The 20,317-nt window shown below is 38.2% G+C and overlaps 1 protein-coding gene across 1 annotated transcript in view; it reads left to right on the top strand.

Annotated features, from left to right (window-relative positions):
• Positions 1 to 20,317, top strand: part of PGM2L1 (phosphoglucomutase 2 like 1) — a 56,620-nt gene that overhangs the window by 15,162 nt on the left and 21,141 nt on the right. Inside the window, exons 2-4 of the mRNA XM_066368528.1 lie at positions 6,551 to 6,718; positions 16,229 to 16,335; positions 17,051 to 17,135. Coding sequence (XP_066224625.1) covers positions 6,551 to 6,718; positions 16,229 to 16,335; positions 17,051 to 17,135 — 360 coding nt within the window. The remainder of the gene's footprint in view (positions 1 to 6,550; positions 6,719 to 16,228; positions 16,336 to 17,050; positions 17,136 to 20,317) is intronic.

The following is a 20,317-nucleotide window of genomic DNA, read 5'->3' as shown; positions in this document are numbered from 1 at the left end:
CTGAAGCCGATGACCTCGGGGTTTCAAACCTGGGTCCTCCATGTCCCAGTTCAATGCTCTATCCATTGCACCACCGCCTGGTCAAACAACAGTTACTTCTTGTTCTCTATAGTGTCTCCTATGCATCAGAGATGTTTTTAATTAATTGAACAAACATTGGTTTAGTGCCTGAGAGCCAGGGCCTGTTCTCAGTACTGAGGATGTAGTAAAAATTAAACAAAGTAATATTTTAAAATGATTAAATAAGCTATATATTTCTGATTTAATTTTGCTTCAAAGAAAAACATGAAATTAATTGTCCATAAACGCCTTTACTTTAAAAAATATATATTTTGCCTGACCAGGTGGTGGCACAATGGACAGAGTGTTGGATGGGGACAGGGAGGACCCAGGTTCCAAACCCCGAGGTCTTTGGCTTGAGTGCAGGCTCATCAGCTTGAGCACAAGGTCACTTGCTTGAGTGTGGGATCATAGGCATGACCCCATAGTCACTGGCTCAAGCCCAAAGGTCATTGGATTGGAGCCCAAGGTCTCTGGCTTGAGCAAGGGTTCACTCACTCTGCTGTAGCCCCCTGGTCAGGGCACATATGAGAAAGCAATCAATGAACAACTAAGGTGCCGCAACGAAGAATTGATGTTTCTCATCTCTTTCCCTTCCTGTCTGTCTGTCCCTCTCTGACTCTCTCTCTGTCTCTGTCAAAAAATATATATATATAAACATATCCACCTAGGAAATTCATTTCACTTGGGAGTTCTTTTTTTTTTTTTAATTTTTTATTTATTCGTTTTAGAGAGGAAAGGGAGAGACAGAGTGAGAGAAGGGGGGGAGGAGCTGGAAGCATCAACTCCCATATGTGCCTTGACCAGGCAAGCCCAGGGTTTTGAACCGGCGACCTCAGCATTTCCAGATCGATGCTTTATCCACTGCGCCACCTCAGGTCAGGCTTACTTGGGAGTTCTTATGTTTGGTTGCACTATAACTGAAATTTATTCTAATATTTTTTTCTGTAATATTTACTTTTCCTGCAAGAACATAGCCACTTTGTCACTATTACTCATATTCAGTGAACACAACATATTAAGCATCTTTTGCATGGAAGGTACAGGTCAGGTACTGTGGAGGATACAAAGAGGTTTAGAAAATATCTGCTATTAACTGAAGGCACCCCCATTATGATAATAATTGATTACTGTTTTTAAGGGTATTCCTTTGATAACTTTTTCTAATACAGTAGTCCCACCTTATCCAAGGCCTCCCAGTGGATTCCTGAAACTTTGGAACCAGTATACATATATACTGTATTTTTTCCTGTATATACATACCTACAATAAAGTTTAATTTATAAATTAGGCACAAGTAAGAAATTAACTACAGTAACCAATAACAACAATTATAACAATAAAATAAAGGTTACTTGAAGTATATTGATTCAAGTTTTTTTTCTGAGCCAATTAAATTTATGGCAAATTCTTCAGCTTTTTAGAGATAAAGAAATTAAATTTAGAATTACACAAAGATCCTGTAAATGAGGAAAAATTCTTGGTTTAGCAAGAGTATATTTTGAACTCAATAGGAAGCACCTGGTTTGGAAAACATTCCGTTTCAGGATTCCGGGCTTGGCTCTTCAAGCTGGCTGACCCTCAGAAGTAAATGTCAGTCGTGTTCACCCTTCAGATGTTCACATTGCAGTTCCTATTTTAACTTCTCTTTAGAAATAAACATAAATTTTTTTTCACTGAGTTACAGAAAACTGGTAATTGTTTAGACATCAGTATCTGTGAGTAACATTTTAAAATGTTATTTACAGTTTTGTAATTTGAGATATATTTGAGTTACTAAAAAGTCAATTTTGTATAATATTGCCTCTTTAATATGCATTACAATATTAGGATTTGGGATTCTGAATATATATGATATTCTTTTAGATAATTTCTGATCTTCTAAACAGTGAGATTTGTATTTTATATTGTTTTTAAGCTTTAGGTTTAAGCTTTTAGGTTTAATATTGGAATATTAATAGACTCATGTCAATAAGAATTATAAAAATATTAGGTTTATCAAAGAAGTAGGAAGGAGCCTGACCAGGCGGTGGTGCAGTGGATAGAGCATCAGCCTGGGATGCTGAGGACCCAGGTTCAAAACCCCAAGGTTGCTGGCGTGAGTCCAAGGTCGCTGGCTTGAACAAGGGGTCATTCGCTCTGCTGGAGCCCCCCCCCCCATCAAAGCACATATGAGAAAGCAATCAATGAACAACTAAGGTGTTGCAAGGAAGAATTGATGCTTCTTATCTCTCTCCCTTCCTGTCTGTCCCTATCTGTCTCTCTCCCTCTCCCTCTCCCCCCTTCACTAAAAAAAAAAAAAAAAAGAGGCAGGAAAGAATATTTACAGGTGAATTCCTCATTGACAAACTTGATTTGTTTTATATCATGATGATTACTTACTTTTTAATATACCTTTATACATATATTTATTACACATAAACAATCCAGAGGCCCCTAATTATGAAAAGAATAAGTTCAGAAAAGCTAGGGTGAGTCCAAAATGATGTTTCAGGAATGAGTGCTAATACTTTCATTTGATGACAAGCAGAGTTGGTATGGTATGGGTTTGGTGTGTAGTCACCAGACACTTTCTCTCCTTCGTCTCAGCCATATAATGTTGCAGCAATCCATAGGATTAGAACCCAAAGGAAAATGTTTGGTATACAGGTAAAATTTGGAAATAATGCATGGTTTTAATTCTATATTCTTTAGCTTACTGATTTTATACTAAACAGTCAGCTTAATTCTCAGTGAAGTATAGAAAATGCTAGTAGTTGCTAAAATCTCTTTGTATTTTCTGCAGGAATCCTAAAATTATTAGGATTCTAAAACATGTTAGTTTGGAGCAGATTTAAGTTTTGGTTTTTGCTGATTAGGCGGCTTATGCCTTCAAATAATTAATGAATTGTATATAAAAAAGCACATTTAGAAAGCAAACAATAATTTGTATTTGAGATATCTCCAATATACAATATATTTTATAGATCCACGCTGTTATTAATAGCTTTCAGGGGTAGAAAAAAGAGCAGTTTGTGAGGTAAAAAGTGTTCATGTAGACACGCAAGTAGTGATTTTTCTCAGCTATTTCAGATACCTAACTAATTTTTACCATAAAATAAGTAGTAATACACACTTAAAATCTATATACATTCCAAGGCTGTACAATAAAAGTAAGTCACTTTACTACCCTAGACCTCACCCCTGATTTCCTTATCAGAGCTAAATCACTATTTTTAGTCTCTTATATTTGCATGGAATATTTATGGAATGGTATAAAAATATACACATACCTCTTTTTATACAAATCAAAACACTTTATATACTCTTCTGCTTTCCTTTTCATTTAGTATATCTGAGTTCTATGTGGAAATAGTATTTTAAAAATAATTTGTAGTTCTTTAGACTCTTCATCTATATGTAGTAGTGAATTATTATCATTTTTAAAAATCATAGTTAATTGAAGATTTTTAACAACAAAATATAAGTGTAATTTTATCATCTGAATGAAAAATATATAACTGTTTAGTTATATGTTTAAATGTTTGTAACATCAACATCTAATTTTATGTCTAGTTATGAAGTAGTGGAAAAATCTGAGATTAAAGTAGATTACAAATACCTGTTACCATAATCGCTTCATTCTTTTTACCATAAAAACTTACTTACATTTAATACCTTGTGAGTTTTTATCCATATTTATTTTTTTCTAATATACAATGTTTTTTAGAACCAGGAATTAGGTTAGTACTGGTTGTAATGTTTATAATAGAGAATGGAATTTTTATGCCCTCTGTAGGATGTATACTCAGAAACCTAATGGCATTCATGTCTGTTGTATCATTTTTATATTTATATATGTGTAATAAAAAGGAATATTATTTTGCTTGATAGCTGGAGTTGTTTTTATTAGAAAACTATTAAACTTCCCTACATAACCTTTTTGTTTGTAGTGAGATGATATAGGCTTTAGAGCCAGGCCAACCTGGATTAAAATCCTGCCTAGACCTCCAATATTAGCTCAATATTACTAGAATATTCTTGTGTGAATAAATCCTTTTGTTCAGTTGAAGATATTGTTCTTAACAGAAACACCTGTAGACCAAAAGGCATGTGCAATTTAACTTTTGATAGGTGTTACAAGAGCACTCTAAAAAGACTATTCCAATTTTGGTGCCCCTGATGGTGTTTTACAGTGCCATGTACTCTCTACAGTACTGAAGTTTTTTAGACTATTCAGTTTTTGCTGTTCTTATGGCCATTTGTAACGTTAACCCTCTCCAAATCTCTTTGATCTCTATCAAATCTGGTGGTGTCTTAGACATTGGAATAATATAATAGCAGCTCAGAGAATCATATTATTTATATTTTTTCTTAATCTGAATAGCTATTCATATTTTCATGTAGCTTACGTATTTGTTAGTGTATCATTTATAAAATGGAGACTCCTTGAGTCTAAGTGATAGATAAATAAATGTATATAAATACATATTTAAACATCCATCCATTTTAAGCAAATTATAATTTCAGTTAATCACACTAATTATAGTGTGGGGCATGTACTCTGGTTACTTTAATTTCTACTGTAACCAGAAACTGTTTTTGTTTCAATTAGATATAAATGTTTTTATTTTTATTTATTTATTTGTGTTTGTGTGACAGAAAGAGGGACAGATAGGGACAGGCAGGCAGGAAGGGAGAAAGATGAGAAGCATCAATTCTTTGTGGCACCTTAGTTGTTCATTGATTGCTTTCTCATATGTGCCTTGACTGGGGAGCTACAACAGAGTGAATGACCCCTTGCTCAAGCCAGTGACCATGGGGTCATGTCTATGATTCCACACTCAAGCCAGCAACCCCGCACTCAAGCCATCAATCTTGTGGTTTGAACCTGGGTCCTCTGCATCCCAGTCCGAAGCTCTATCCACTGCACCACTGCCTGGTCAGGCCAGTGTTTTTTATTTCTTTACTAATACAAGTATGTTCTAATATTTAGCACCTTTCAGGTCTTTTAGTTTATTATTCTAAATATTTATTATCAGTGTATAGGCTATAGAGTTAGAATATCTAAGCAGATATTATGGTTTACCTTATTTTCTTTTTTTAAAAGATTTTATTTATTAATTTTACAGAGAGAAGAGAGAGTGGCTAGGAGAGTGAGAAGTTTAGTTGCTTCACTTTAGTTGTTCAGTGTTGGGCAGACAAGTGTGTTAGGCTTGCTCAGTTGCACTTTGCCTGATTGGTGCATGAGGACAGGGCAGCATATAGTCTATATAAGGCTGCTTGCTGGTGCTTGCCCTCAGGGTAGCAGATTTCAAACCTGCAACCTCAGCATTCCAAGGTGATGCTCTATCCACTTCACCACCACAGGTCAGGCCTTATTTTCTTAATATTTGACTCTCTCTCCTAGAAAGAAAATACTAGAAAATTTCAGTTAAGTTTTGTTTATTATAACTGCATTTCATTTGAAATGTGCTACTTGAGATTTATGAAAAGAAGTTAAGGTATGTGCTAATCCTAAATACAGAATCCTAAAATACAGTTGTTAGTATGCCCCGCCTCAGAAGCCCTGTTTGCACTGAATTTTCATTCTCATTCCTAGCTAAGTCCACATTTAACACCTATAAGGCCAGTGGCCATGGCCATACAGATTTGCATTAAATTCGGGCAGAGCCAGAAAATATTGGGTCATTCCGTTTATTAGGCCATTCCGTCCGCAATGGTAGATGAGCAAGCAGGCAGGGAAAACCACTTCTCTCTCTCTCTGCGCTGACTAGCAAACAGGCCAGGGGAAAAAACTTCTCCTGCAAACAATAACAAAAAATGGCCTCTCCCAATGGTGGCAGGAAATCTGCAATCTACAGTCTGCTGCCCTGTACTCAGACACAGTCTGCAAGCACCTGCAGCCTTACATAGACTATACACAGGTGGTGCTGCCCTGTACTCAGACACCAATCAAAGTACAAATGAGCAAGCCTAACACACTTGTTTGCCCAATAACACCTAAGACTTTTTATGGTCAATTCTTACTATAGCATGGTTTTCTGTGACTTTAAAGAACAGTAGGCTTCTCTGGTCATTTTGAATTACAGCGGTTTAGGTAGGTAGTTGGTAGGCATGTTTTGATAACATGTATCCAGTACCTTCTATATTTCTTTTAAAACTTAATATAGACTCCAATTTAATTGATGTCATTTTGATTGAGAGGTTTATTTTGGATCTGTAGCTCTTAAGTTTATCAATTTCTTCTAAAAACATTCTTGAATGTTATAAAAAATATTGTGACAATTAGAAATAATATAAATCACCATTAATAGGGCCTGCTCCTTTGGGGACTCGGTAAATGGCAGGTATTATTTTATTATACATACTAATATTAAGTAGCACTATGGAATTTATAGTGAATGTAGAACCTTATATGCATAGTATGATATTTCCTGGTTTCTCAGAATGTCTTCATGTTAGGACTCTGCTTGTGATTTTGATTGTTTTAATACTTCCTTTTTTATAGAATCCCAAAACAAAAGAGCAAATTGAAAATCTGTTAAGGAATGGAATGAACAAGGAACTGCGAGATCGGCTTTGCTGCCGAATGACTTTCGGGACTGCAGGACTTCGTTCAGCTATGGGAGCGGGGTTTTGCTACATTAATGACCTCACAGTTATACAGTCAACACAGGTGAGTGTTAAGAAGTCTTATTTGCACAATTTTTATCACTCTATTATTTTGCCTTATAAATTAAGTGTGCCTTTCTAAAACAAAACAAAAAAAATCTTAGTATCCAGGAAGGTACTTTCTTGTAGGTAAACATGTAGACTAAATTCTGACCTTTGATTTATCTTAAAAGTCATTTTGAACCTTCGAGGTCCCAGACTAACTTTCTGATTAACAGATATTTTGGTTGCTGTTGTCAACTTTGTTGACAGTGTTACTTTTCACTTGAAACCCAGGAAATGAATACTGACATTTTCAGTTAATACAAAGGAACAGATTGAGATTTTGGTATGTGGCCATTGATAAAGGTTAACCAGAGTATTTAGAAATTTTAGCTGAAAATATTTCCCTTTAACATGATTCTCCATATCCTTTGAGAGTTCTTTAAGACAGTGTATGATATGATACCATTTATTTTATTTTCCCCATTTTGTGCACCTTATTTTAAAAACAAATTACTTCTCTTTCCAGTGCATCATCCTCACTGCTTCAAGGAACTATACTTTGTGTAAAGGCCAAAATGCATTTAGTGTATACTAAAAATAGTTCTGGACTTAGAAAAATGTTCAGTAGTCATAATTCTTATTTTTTTAAGACTTCTTCTTATTATTATATTATTGATTTTAGTGAGTGAGGGAAGGAGAGAGAAACATTGATCTGTTCTTGTATGTGTGTGTGTGGCAGAGATAGAGTCAGAGAGAGGGACAGATAGGGACAGACAGACAGAAAGGGAGAGAGATGAGAAACATCAATTCTTCGTTGCAGTTCCTTGATGGATTTCTCATATGTGCCTTGACTGTGGGGCTACAGCAGTGACCCCTTGCTCGAGCCAGCGACCTTGGGTTCAAGCTGGTGAGCGTTGCTCAAGCCAGATGACCCTGTGCTCAAGCTGGTGACCTCAGGGTCTCGAACCTGGGTCCTCTGTGTCCCAGTCCGATGCTCTATCCACTGCGCCACCACCTGGTCAGGCTGTTCTGTTCCTGTATGTACCCTGACTGGGCATTGAACCCAAACCTTCACATTTTGGGACAATACTCTAACCAACTAAGCTATCGGGCCAGGGAAATAGTCATCATAATTATTACACTGGGGAACAAAATTTTTGTTGCATCCATAAAAACACTTGTTCTTACCTAATTTGAGTGTGCTGATCTCAAATCTGACATTAGTTTTTCTCTTTAAGCTACAGTTTTTTTGCAATTCAAGATTTTAGGTTGCCAGCCCTGGCTGGTTGGCTCAGTGGTAGAGCGTCAGACTGGCATGCAGGAGTCCCGGGTTTGATTCCTGGCTAGGGCACACAGGAGAAGCGCCCATCTGCTTTTCCACCCCTCCCCCTCTCCTTCCTCTCTGTCTCTCTCTTCCCCTCCCACAGCCAGGGCTCCATTGGAGCAAAGTTGGCCCGGGCGCTGAGGATGGCTCCATGGCCTCTGCCTCAGGCGCTAAAATGGCTCTGGTTGCAGCAGAGCAACGCCCCAGATGGGCAGAACATCGCCCCCTGGTGGGCATGCCGGGTGGATCCCGGTCGGGCACATGTGGGAGTCTGACTGCCTCCCCATTTCCAACTTCAGAAAAATACACACACACAAAAAAAAGATTTTAGGTTGCCTGACCAGGTGGTGGCACAGTGGATAGAGCCTCAAACTGGGATGGCGAGGACCGAGGTTCGAGACCCCGAGGTTGCCAGCTTGAGCACGGGCTCATCTGGTTTGAGCAAAAGCTCACCAGCATGAGCCCAAGGTCGCTGGCTCGAGCAAGGGGTTACTTGGTCTGCTTAAGGCCCACAGTCAAGGCACATATGAGAAAGCAATCAATGAACAACCAAGGTTTTGCAACGAAAAACTAATGATTGATGCTTCTCATCTCTCCGTTCCTATCTGTCCCTGTCTATCCCTCTCTCTGACTCTCTCTCTGTCTCTGGAAAAAAAGAAAAAAAGATTTTAGGTTTTCATCTTATTGTAAAATTTTCAACATTTAGTTTAACATAATGAAGTAGAATGTCTTCTTGGGCATCATCTTTGTAAAAATATAATAATTTATATAATGCAGTAAATACACTAATACACTAAAAGATATGATTGCATCAGAATTTGTCTATAATTTCAAAATAGAACATATTAAAACACTTGTTTTAATCATAAAATTTGTGCAAAACTTATTTAAATTCTATTCAGGCAAAAATTTGCGTTTGTAGCTCTTGTGTTTGTGTACTTGTTGAGGAAAATCTCGTCTGATGCTCCAGCAGTAGTCTGCTCATCACTAACAGCTCCAAGATTTTCGGGAAACTTAGCAAGGTGACTGTTTAGGAAGTGAATCTTAACACTCATTTTACATCCAATGTCGCAGAAAGCCAACAGCATCCTTTGAACCAGAAGTTCATAGTTTTCTGCTTTTATGTTGCCAAGGAAGTTCTTTGTAACTGCCACAAAAGACTGCCATGCTGCTTTCTCCTCCTTATTCATCTTCCTGGCAAATTTCTCACATATGAGGGTTTGAATTTGAGGTCTATTGAATACACCTGCTTTTATCTTCTCAAAAGACAAGGCAGGAAAAGCAGAAATAATATATTAGTTGAAAGCATTCACTTTCTCTATTCAAAGCCTGAACAAACTGCTTCATTAAGCCAAGTTTGATGTGAAGTGGGGGGGGAAATGATCCTGTCTCGATTAACTACAGGTTCATTCACAATATTTTGCATCCCTACTTCCAGAGCTTCATGATTTGGCCATTTCTTCTGTGTCCAGTGTTTCTCCTGAGCTTGGCTGTCCCACAAACACAGAAAGCAAGGATACTTCATGAAACCTCTGTTGTCCTAGCAGGAAATTTACCATTTTAAAATCCACACAAATGATCGAGTTATGCTCCTCATACTTCAGAAAGTCGAGGACAATTTTTATGTCATTATAATCTTCTTGCAGATGAGTTGAATAACCAATTGGAACTACTGCATAAACATTACCGTTGTGAAGGAGAACACATTTCAGACTCCGTTTAGAGCTGTCAAGAAATAGCTGCCATTCTGTTGGACTGTAAGTGGTAACACTAGCTGGCTGAGAAGACTACTGATATCATGACAGTAAACAAAGTGTTTGTCCACAAAAATTTGTTCATGCTTCCTGAAATGGGATACTTTAGCTGACCGGTGAAGTACATTCTTTTCTTGAAGCCTGGAGGCTAATAACTCAACTGCTTTCTTTGATAGGCCCAAATCTCTTACTAAGTCATTCATTTCGGGTTGCCTAAACTGCTAAGGGGTTAATGACTGCTTGGCATCAGAAGAAGACCCTTCAGATTCTACAACCATTTCCTCATGCATCTTATCAAAATACACTTGATCACCATGTTCACTTTCTTCGTCCTTAGAAGAAATAAAACCATTGAAAACTGGAACCGGGATTGTCTCAGAATGTGGGTTAGGTTGTATTGCTGAAGTAATATGAGGATATGTGATCATATGCCATTTTTTCTTGCCGATGCCCTTTGTATGGATCAGACAGAAATAACAGTCACTGCTGTAGTCCTTAGGTTCACGCCAAACCATGGGAATACCAAAAGGCATTCCTTTGCATTTTCCTTTTGTCCAGTCATGAAGCATTTCCTCACAATTATGACACACAATATGAGGAGCCCAATTCTTATCTTGATCGCCAAGGGGAACTTGAAAATAGACAATATATGCACATGTCACAAATGATGAAATATTGCACCTTTGACGTTGAAATGTGTAACAGCCACATATATAACAGAAGGTGTCAAGACTATTCTTACATTAACGCATCTGACTCACAGACAAATCTTTAATAAAAAAATAATGTTAAAAATATAAAACATTTTCATGTATTACAACCCATTCATTTCCTACCACTCCTGTTCATGGTTGTGGGTGGCTGGAGCCAATCACAGCTGTCCTCCAGGACAACACCAAATTTTTATTGGATAATGCCTTACGTACACGGGTCATTGTATGGCTCTCACGGAATTATATTTTAAAATATGTGGTGTTCATGGCTCTCTCAGCCAAAAAGGTTCCCGACCTCTGGTATAGAGGGATAAGATAAATGGATTTTCTATATATATATTCATATATATAGAATATTATGAGGTTCCGTGAGGTTTTAGGATAGTGTAGTGATTGGAAATAAATGAATAAAACTAGCTAATTTGGGCATGTGCATATACACATAATCTCAAACTCTTATAGAGTATATAGAGTATGTTGTGAAGAATATTCTTTTTTGAAAGTTCTATTTATTGATTTTTGAGAGAGAGAGGAAGGAAGAGAAACATCAATTTGTTGTTTTACTTATTTATACATTCATTGGTTGATTCTTGTTTGTGCTCTCACTGGGGTTCAAACCTGCAACCTTGGTGTATCTGGATAATGCTTTCACCAGCAGAGCTACCTGGTCAGGGCAAGAATAATTATTCTTGAAAAAGCCATGGAAAAAGGGTCCAGAAGTCACTGGGCCTCATTTGGTGCTGCCACATAGTTACTCAGCAGTGCTTGCCGTATAATAGGTCTTTAATTAATCAGTATAACTTTAGGCCTTGGGCAAGTCTTTAAATGGAGCATCAATATTATTCTGTTTCCTTTTTAAAGAGATGTTGAAAGACAAAATACAAAATGTATCTACATTTCTTTCTTTTCAGGGTTATTGTAAGGATTAAATGTAGCAACATGGCCCTGGCCAGTTGGCTCAGTGGTAGAGCGTCGGCCTGGCGTGCAGGAGTCCCGGGTTCGATTCCCGGCCAGGGCACACAGGAGAAGCGCCCATCTGCTTCTCCACCCCTCCCCCTCTCCCTCCTCTCTGTCTCTCTTCCCCTCCTGCAGCCAAGGCTTCATTGGAGCAAAGTTGGCCCGGGCGCTGAGGATGGCTCTGTGGCCTCTGCCTCAGGCGCTAGAATGGCTCTGGTTGCAACAGAGCAACGCTCCAGATGGGCAGAGCATCGCCCCCTGGTGGGCGTGCCGGGTGGATCCTGGTTGGGTGCATGCGGGAGTCTATCTGACTGCCTCCCCATTTCCAACTTCAGAAAAATAAAAAATATATATATATGGCAACATTTGTGATAGTTTTAAAGAAGTGTAACAATTATAAGTGTTATTTTTAGAAATGAAAGTTAAAGTTAGCAAATCATTTATAAGATAGTTAAATGGTTTTAGCTATCATCATGATGTTTTCAATATTAAATACTTCATTTTATTCCCATCACCCTTGACTGCTAAGATTCCTAAGTGTTATAAAGTACCACACCCCAGATTCTGAAAGACAGTGTACCTCATTTCACTGAGTTCACGTAGAAACACTGTAAAGCCAGTATCCACGGCCACCATCACAGCCGCCTGGTCCATGCAGGTTCGCATAAGATTCAGACAGTCGGTAATGAAACTACGGAGCCAAGAACTGGTGGGCCATCATCTTTAATCCTAGCTTGCACCCGGCAGGCAAGTAAAAACACACACTGGGTTCCAAAACCCACTCATTCGATGTTCACAAAGCTATTGACTTATCCACGTTTCCTAGAATCAAAGGTTTCTAGCTCACCAGACTTATTCACCTCTGTTCCCTATCTCCTTCCTTCTGTTCCCCATCTCCTTCCTTCTCTCTGCACAAACTCTGCACAAACTGGCTTCTCACTCAGCACTCCATCATCTTGGCTACTTCTCCTGGCCTCCTCCACGTGGCCTTTCTCTGCTCTCCTCTCTAATGCTAATCTCAGGAACCAAGAGAGAGCAAGCTCCCGGTCTGCCCCACTTTATAGTGCAGAAATCAAAACCTTTAATCCAATATACAAAACAGGGAAGACTCTAAATACAAAGTCACTTATCTGGGGCATGATGGGAGTGCACCACCCCACATCAAAAAGGGTGAGAAAGGCTTAGTCCTAAAACCAAGCCCCAGGCTACAAGGATCTGCCTGCCCACAGCCCACCCCCAACACACATTAATATCACCTGGGCCACGGCTTCCACGTGGGCAGCGCCATCTTTAACAAAGTGAGCATAATATATTTTATCTACTCAACAGACACCCAGTCCAGATAAATTTTGAAGAGTTTTATTAGAGGAGGAGATTTATTAAATATACCGGCCACATTAGCCTAACACGGGTTATCTGCAGGCCCAAATTGTGCAGTCCCAAAAATAGTTCAGGGCTGCTTATATATCCTTGATCACACGTGGGGGGGTAGAGCATGACGTCAGGGTACAAGCTGGCAAATTTGTTTAGGGGATACACAGAAACATTAAGACTTTTAAGGTAACACAATCAAAGATGTTTACAAATCTTTCAGGGTTCATCTTCCCTCACTAGCCTAGAGGTATTTTGCCCTCAAGATTCCAGGAAGGGGGAGGAACTACAATCAATGCAAGGTGGTATGTAAATTCTGCCTCCTATTGAAAGAGAAGAAGTTTCTCTGTTAACCTTTATTTTAGATTTAAAACTGAATGACCCATTGTTCTTGCATGCTAGAAACTTCTACATTCTTCTCCCTCCCCTCCTTAAGGAGGGACGGGACAGGAAAGCCTGATAGGAAAGCCTGACCTTTCCTCCCAAAATATCAATATCAATTTTTAGCTTTTTGGTACCTTACAACAGTGGTACACAATCCCCGGGCCGCAGACCGGTACCGGTCTGAGGGCCATTTGGTACTGGCTTGCAGAGAAAGAATAAATAACTTACATTATTTCCATTTTATTTATATTTAAGTCTGAACGATGTTTTATTTTTTAAAAATGACCAGATTCCCTCTGTTACATTCGTCTAAGACTCACTCTTTTTTATTTTTGTATTTTTCTGAAGCTAGAAACCGGGAGAGACAGTCAGACAGACTCCCGCATGCGCCCGATTGGGATCCACCCGGCACGCCCACCAGGGGGCGATGCTCTGCCCACCAGGGGGCGATGCTCTGCCCCTCCGGGCGGGCGTCGCTCTGTTGCGACCAGAGCCACTCTAGCGCCTGGGGCAGAGGCCAAGGAGCCATCCCCAGCGCCCGGGCCATCTTTGCTCCAATGGAGCCTTGCTGCGGGAGGGGAAGAGAGAGATAGAGAGGAAGGAGAGGGGGAGGGGTGGAGAAGCAGATGGGCACTTCTCCTGTGTACCCTGGCCAGGAATCGAACCCAGGACTTCTGCTCGCCAGGCCGACGCTCTACCACTGAGCCAACCGGCCAGGGCCAAGACTCACTCTTGACGCTTGTCTCGTAAGTTTGACAATTATATTTTAAAATACCACAGTTTTTACGCCGGTCGCATAATTGTATTTTGTGCATTTATCTGTCCCACCCTAAAGACCGGTCTTTGAAAATATTTTCTGACATAAACCGGTCCGTGGCCCAAAAAAGGTTGAGGACCACTACCTGACAACACTAGTTTATAGGATTTTCTTTTCTGTGAGATTTTAAAACCAAGAAATTACAAATGCGATAAGCCATTTGTAAGGCCAGAAGCCGCCGCTGTGGCTATGCAGGTTCTCATTGGATTCGGGTAGGTGGTAAAGGAACTGTGGAGCCAGAGAATGGTGGGCTAATTCAGTTTATTAAAGTCTCATAACATGGAAATAGGCAGGAAAGACTGCTTTCCTTTCACATAGACTTCCCAAAGCCCCGACTCATTCTCAGGACTCTCCCAGACTTAGAGGACCCCACCAGCTACAGCAGGACTCAGCCAAACAGGCCCGGCTGAAATCTCCCAAGCCCCTCAGCGTGCGTGCTCGTTCTCTCTCTCTTTCTCTCTCTCTTTCTCCTTATACTCCAGCCAAAAGAGGCTGAGGGGGAAAACCCTTTCTCCAGCAAACAATAGCAAATAATTGCCCTTCCCAAGCAGGAAGGCAATCCACAATTTGCAATCTGCCACTGTTGCAAAGTAGGGTTCTGCAGGTTTACATAGAGACACCAAGGCAGGATACAGAAGAATTTTTAGGAGATGTATTGATTAAGCCGGCTGCATATAACTTACACGGGTAATAGCTGACCCAAATCGTGCAGTGTCGAATACAGCTCTGAGGCTGGTTATATACCCTTAACCACATACAGGTTGAGGGAAAAGGAGGGGGAGCATGACACAATCATTAACAAGCTTATAACATTTGTCTAGACTAGAGGATCTATAAAAAACATTAAAACTTTCAAGGTAACACAATAGTGATGTCGTTTTACATATCAAAGATATTCACAAATCTTTTAGTGTCTATCTCCCCTCCTTTGCCTAGAGGTATATGTTACTCTCAGGATTCCAGGAAGGGAGGGAGAGTTAAAATCAGTGTAGGGCTGTGATGGCGAGCCTTTTTATAAAAGCCACCCACTAGTGGGTGTTCTAGCTTTCATGGTGGGTGGTAGTGGAGCAACCAAATGGCACCGTAATTGGCCCACCATGAAAGCTGGAACGCCCACTAGTGGGCGGGAGGGACCAGGTTAACCAGCACTGCAAAAGTGGGCAGCTTTTATAAAAAGGTTCGCCATCACGGGTGTAGGGTATGTAAATATTGTCTTTTATTGAAAGGGAAAGGAAGTTCTTCAGATAACCTTTATTCTATAGTTAAACTAAATGACCCAGTCATCCTTGCAAGCCAGAAAGCTTCTGCATTCTTCTCCCTCCATTCTCTAAAGAAAGGATGGGGCAAGAAGCCTGACTTCTCCTCCTAAAATATTAATATTAATTTTTGTAGTTCTTTGGTACCTTACCACACCACCCTGAGGACAAGCACCAGCAGCCTTCCATACACTATACACACATGGCGCTGCCCCAATATAAGTGACCAAATCTAAAAAACACTTATTACAAACTTGTTTGCCCAGCATCATCTTATGAAAACAATTTTTTTTAATTATTTATTTTGGAGAGAGAGGGAAGACGAGAGAGAAACATCAATTTTTGTTCCACTTACTTTTACATTCATTGGTTGATTCTTATATGTGCCCTGACCAAGGATTGAACCCACAACCTTGGTGTATTGGGATGATGCTCTAACTAACTTAACTACTCTACCAAGGCAAGAAATGTTCTAATAAAGGTTTATGTTGCTGATTAAAAATGTTTGTGTCATATATAGGTGAAATCTTTTGGCTAGCTTCAGTCTTATGATTTTAGGAAGGCTTAAAATGGTTAAAATTCTGATCTCTAGAGTCTTAAGGCAAGAAACAATTTCTTTGAGCTCTTCTAACAATTTTTGTTAGCATACCAACTCTCATGTCCCGTCTTTATTTTTCTAAATGTTTTATGTACTGTATTGGTTTAATAGTTACTTAATTGATATTTCTGTGGTATCAAATGTGTCTGAAACTCCAGGAAATAAATGTTTGTCATCTCACCTTTGAGGATTAAACAGTATTGTTCCTACATTAGTAAACATGATCATAAAGGCGGAAGCCAGGTCCCTAGGAGCCCTTAAGCTGCACACTGCACATAAAAATACTCAATTTTAAGTCATAGAAAAATGCAGGCATTAGTCAGGAACTAATGTTTTGTGTGTTTATCTGCTTCAGGGGATGTACAAATACCTTGAGAGGTGTTTCTCAGACTTCAAGCAAAGAGGCTTTGTCGTTGGGTATGATACCCGGGGGCAAGTAACTAGCAGCTGCAGCAGCCAGAGGTACGGTGCTCATTGTTTCAGAGATTACAGTGGATTGGAAAGAAACCTTTTTTTTTCTGTTGTAAGATTCCTGAAACAGGAAACTACCAAATAGAAATGTGATTGCATGCTGATATTTATTTTAGAGCTGAAATAAAAGCATTTCAAAGATAAGCTTTAGCTTTTACAAAAAAGAGTAATATTTAAAAATATTTAGAATTAGTACTTAGAATGACATCATGGCTTATTTTATGACTTTATATTTTGACAAAGGCACTGGGTAGGATTAATGGTGTGCTTGTATTTTCTCATTATAGTCTAATTGATTAATTTTGGGGTATTTTTACACATAGATAATCATGATATACTGATACTTTTCTTTCAGGGGTATTTATGCATATTAAAGTTTATTATGCATATAAAGTTTATTAAAGTCTTTTATTTCACTTTTTTCCACTTTTTGCCCTTTTCCTGTTTTATTTCCTAGTTAAAGAGGCATCTAAAGATGAATGAGGAAAAAGGAAGAAGTTAAAATGTCAATTCTCTTCATTGTTAAGTTCCTTTTTAAAAAAATCTCACTTAACATTTTAAAGTTGGAAGATGAAGCTTAAATAACCAGTGATTAGAAGTATAGGGTACTATATATTCAGGACAATTGTAATATGAAACATTTGTTTTGGAAGGTTGGTTTTTAAAATATATGGGAAGGCTTAATGAAATCTTTTTTTTTTTTAAGGCTTGCTAAACTCACTGCTGCAGTCTTATTGGCCAAAGATGTTCCTGTGTACCTTTTTTCAAGATATGTTCCTACACCTTTTGTAGTAAGTGTGTTGTGTTATTGACCTTACAGTTTACTCCTCTTGAAAAGATTCCTTAATCAATTAAGATTCAAATATTTCTCCTGCCTATAGTTCTGTATTAAGTGATATGAAGTGCTGAAGGAAGAACCAAAGGAAAACAAGTGTTGCTCCAAACTTATTTTTATTCAATAAGCCTGTGCTAAAGCACCTGAGAATTTGATCTGTAGCAAGTTGACAAATCCACAGTCATGGTGGGATATTTTATTACTATTCTTTCAGAAACTGATTCATCAGCCAGGCAAAAACAATTAAGAATAGATTTGAACACACTATTAGCATGTTTGATTGTGTTGTGTGTATGTGTGTAAACTGTATTTATGCAATAAAAGATTCAAAATAAAGAAAACTGTATAAGTCAGGGTCGCTAACCTATGGCTCGCGAGCCAGATGTGGCTCTTTTGATGGCTGCATCTGGCTCGCAAACAAATCTTTAATAAAAGAAATAATATTAAAAATATAAAACATTCTCATGTATTATAATCCATTCATTTCCTACTTCTCATGTTCATGGTTGCAGGTGGCTGGAGCCAATCACAGCTGTCCTTTGGGACAACACCAAATTTTTATTGAATAATGCGTAATGTACACGGGTCGTTGTATGGCTCTCACAGAATTACATATTAAAATATGTGGCATTCATGGTTCTCTCAGCCAAAAAGGTTCCCGACCCCTGGTATAAGTAATATATGGAGTAAGGAAGATATCATAGTGAAGCTTAGAAGCTACTGACAATCCTTGCTTTGTATGGTAGTGCAGGACTATAGAAGCATGTGAATTGATCTCAATAATTAATGGGAAAAATTGTTCTGTAACCTTTATAATTTTTTTGTCAAAACATAAAAACACTTTTAACTCTTAATATTAGTTAAAATGTATAGGGAAAATAGTAAAACTAATATTTATTTTAGTATTTAAAACATTGAGAACTAAAATGTTTTATTTCTTTGTAAATAATTTATCAAGAGTATGAAAAATGTTTGCTTCATGTCATATCCCTTAACTATATGAGCGAGCATCTTTTCTGTGCCTTAGCAGATTGTCATACTCCTAAGTTTGAGTCAGCTTCCTATATTTTATCCTTGACACTTTCAGTATTGTTAAATATCACTGAGATTCCTTTTTCTTTTTTTCTAGTATCAGGTCATATGGGACGTCTTAATTCTTTTCATCACAACTATATATATCCCTCACTTATATTCATATGTTCACCTTCACTAAGCTTGTCTGATTGTAGATCTAGTGTCTCTTGAATGACAGCAGTGTCAACATTCCCATGGAGTTATATTTTGGAGTTATATTTTCTTAAAACTCCACTTATATTCGAATCAAATTTCACTTCCTTGCCATTGTCACTTTCTGTGTTTTTGCTGCACTTTCATCTTTCTTGGCCAGTTCCTTCTTTCAGTTACCCATTTTTGTAAGCTGTTGTGTGGGTTTGTCATTGGAAAATAAGAGGCGACACAACGACATGCTTTGCTGTCAGTGTGAGAGCTGAATAGCATGCACAGTGACCGATCACTGACAGACCGCAACAGAGTAACATGATTGGTCACTGATTATCATGGATCTCTTATCTACATACTTATTTTGGACTGAAGAGCTAACAGCCATGTTTGTACTTGATGCAGTTACTCACAGGATAAAGAGTGGTAATTGAAATTTGAACATGTTGTTGGAGACTGGTGTTATTTAACTAAAATACAGTGTCAGAAATTCTTGTATATTGGAACTGTGTAAAGCAAGGACTGTCTGTATTTAAAACTGAGCAACAAACATAGTAAAAATTATGGAATATAATTAAAGCCCTGCTTAAAGGGAAATTTATAGTCCATGAATATGTTAGAAAAAAGATTTTAAAATGATAAGCTAAACCTTTACCTTAGTATGTTAGAATGAAAACAGAGTAAATCCAAATGAAGTAAAAGGAAGGAAATAATAAGGTTATGAGGAAAAAATCAATTAAATGGAAATAAAGAAAAGGAGTATCAACAAAAGCATAACTTGGCTCTCTGAAGAGATGAGTAACAGACACACCTTTAGCAAGGGTGCTCAAGGAAAAAAAGAAAAAACAAAAAAATTTAAAAGGTGCATAATAAATGCAGTAGAGATTAAGAAAACCACAGTGTTCTGAACAACATAATACAAATAAATGTGAAAGCTTAGATGAATTGGCCAATTTCCTAGAATAATTGATACATCAAAACTGATAAGAAAACCTGAATAGGCCTATAACCACTAAAGAAATTGAACTGATATATATATATATATATGTATAAATATATGTATATATATATTTAATCTTCTCAAATTAAATATGCCAAGTTTAGATGTTTTTCTAGGCAAGTTTTACCAAATGTTTGAGGAAGAAATAATGTCTCTATAACAGTAACTAGTGATTTATTGGAAATATACGAATGGCTCAAAAAATTGAAGGAATTGTTAAATGGCATTAATGAATGACAGAAACCTGGGAAAGTCCAGAACATTAGAACATTTCCATAGGACTCTGTCCCTGGGTTGCCAGTCCCAACTACCATTAACCCCTGTGTGGCCTTCCTCTCTTATTGAAGGTAGATTTGCTCTAGCTGGTAGGGAAGGTATTTTTAGAAGTTCCAGATTTATACCCTATATCAGTGGTCTCCAACCTTTTTTGGGCCACAAACCGGTTTAATGTCAGAAAATATTTTTACGGACCGGCCTTTAGGGTGGGATGGATAAATGTATCACGTGACTGAGACAAGCGTCAGGAGTGAGTCTTAGATGGATGTAACAGAGGGAATCTGGTCATTTTTAAAAAATAAAACATCATTCAGACTTAAATATAAATAAAACGGAAATAATGTAAGTTATTTATTCTTTCTCTGCGGACCAGTACCAAATGGCCCACAGACCGGTACCGGTCCACAGCCTGGGGATTGGGGACCACTGACCTATATCACCAGGACCTTGAGTTAAAAGGCAGTCTTTCTGGTCTACCTATAGCAGAACCATCTTAGAGAAGGACTCTGACCGGGCTTGCATTATGAACCAGTTTCTGAATTAAATCATCAAAGATAGGTCACTCTGGTTAGAACTGTATCATATGCCTATACCTCCATGGCCATGAGGGGAGAAGTTGGTTGTAATGGTAGAGAATAGAGGGA

The sequence above is a fragment of the Saccopteryx leptura genome, chromosome 1, assembly GCF_036850995.1.
Source record: "Saccopteryx leptura isolate mSacLep1 chromosome 1, mSacLep1_pri_phased_curated, whole genome shotgun sequence".
Taxonomy (NCBI): domain Eukaryota; kingdom Metazoa; phylum Chordata; class Mammalia; order Chiroptera; family Emballonuridae; genus Saccopteryx; species Saccopteryx leptura.
The sequence above is the reverse complement of the archived record's forward strand: the minus strand, read 5'-3'. Positions and strand labels throughout refer to the sequence as shown.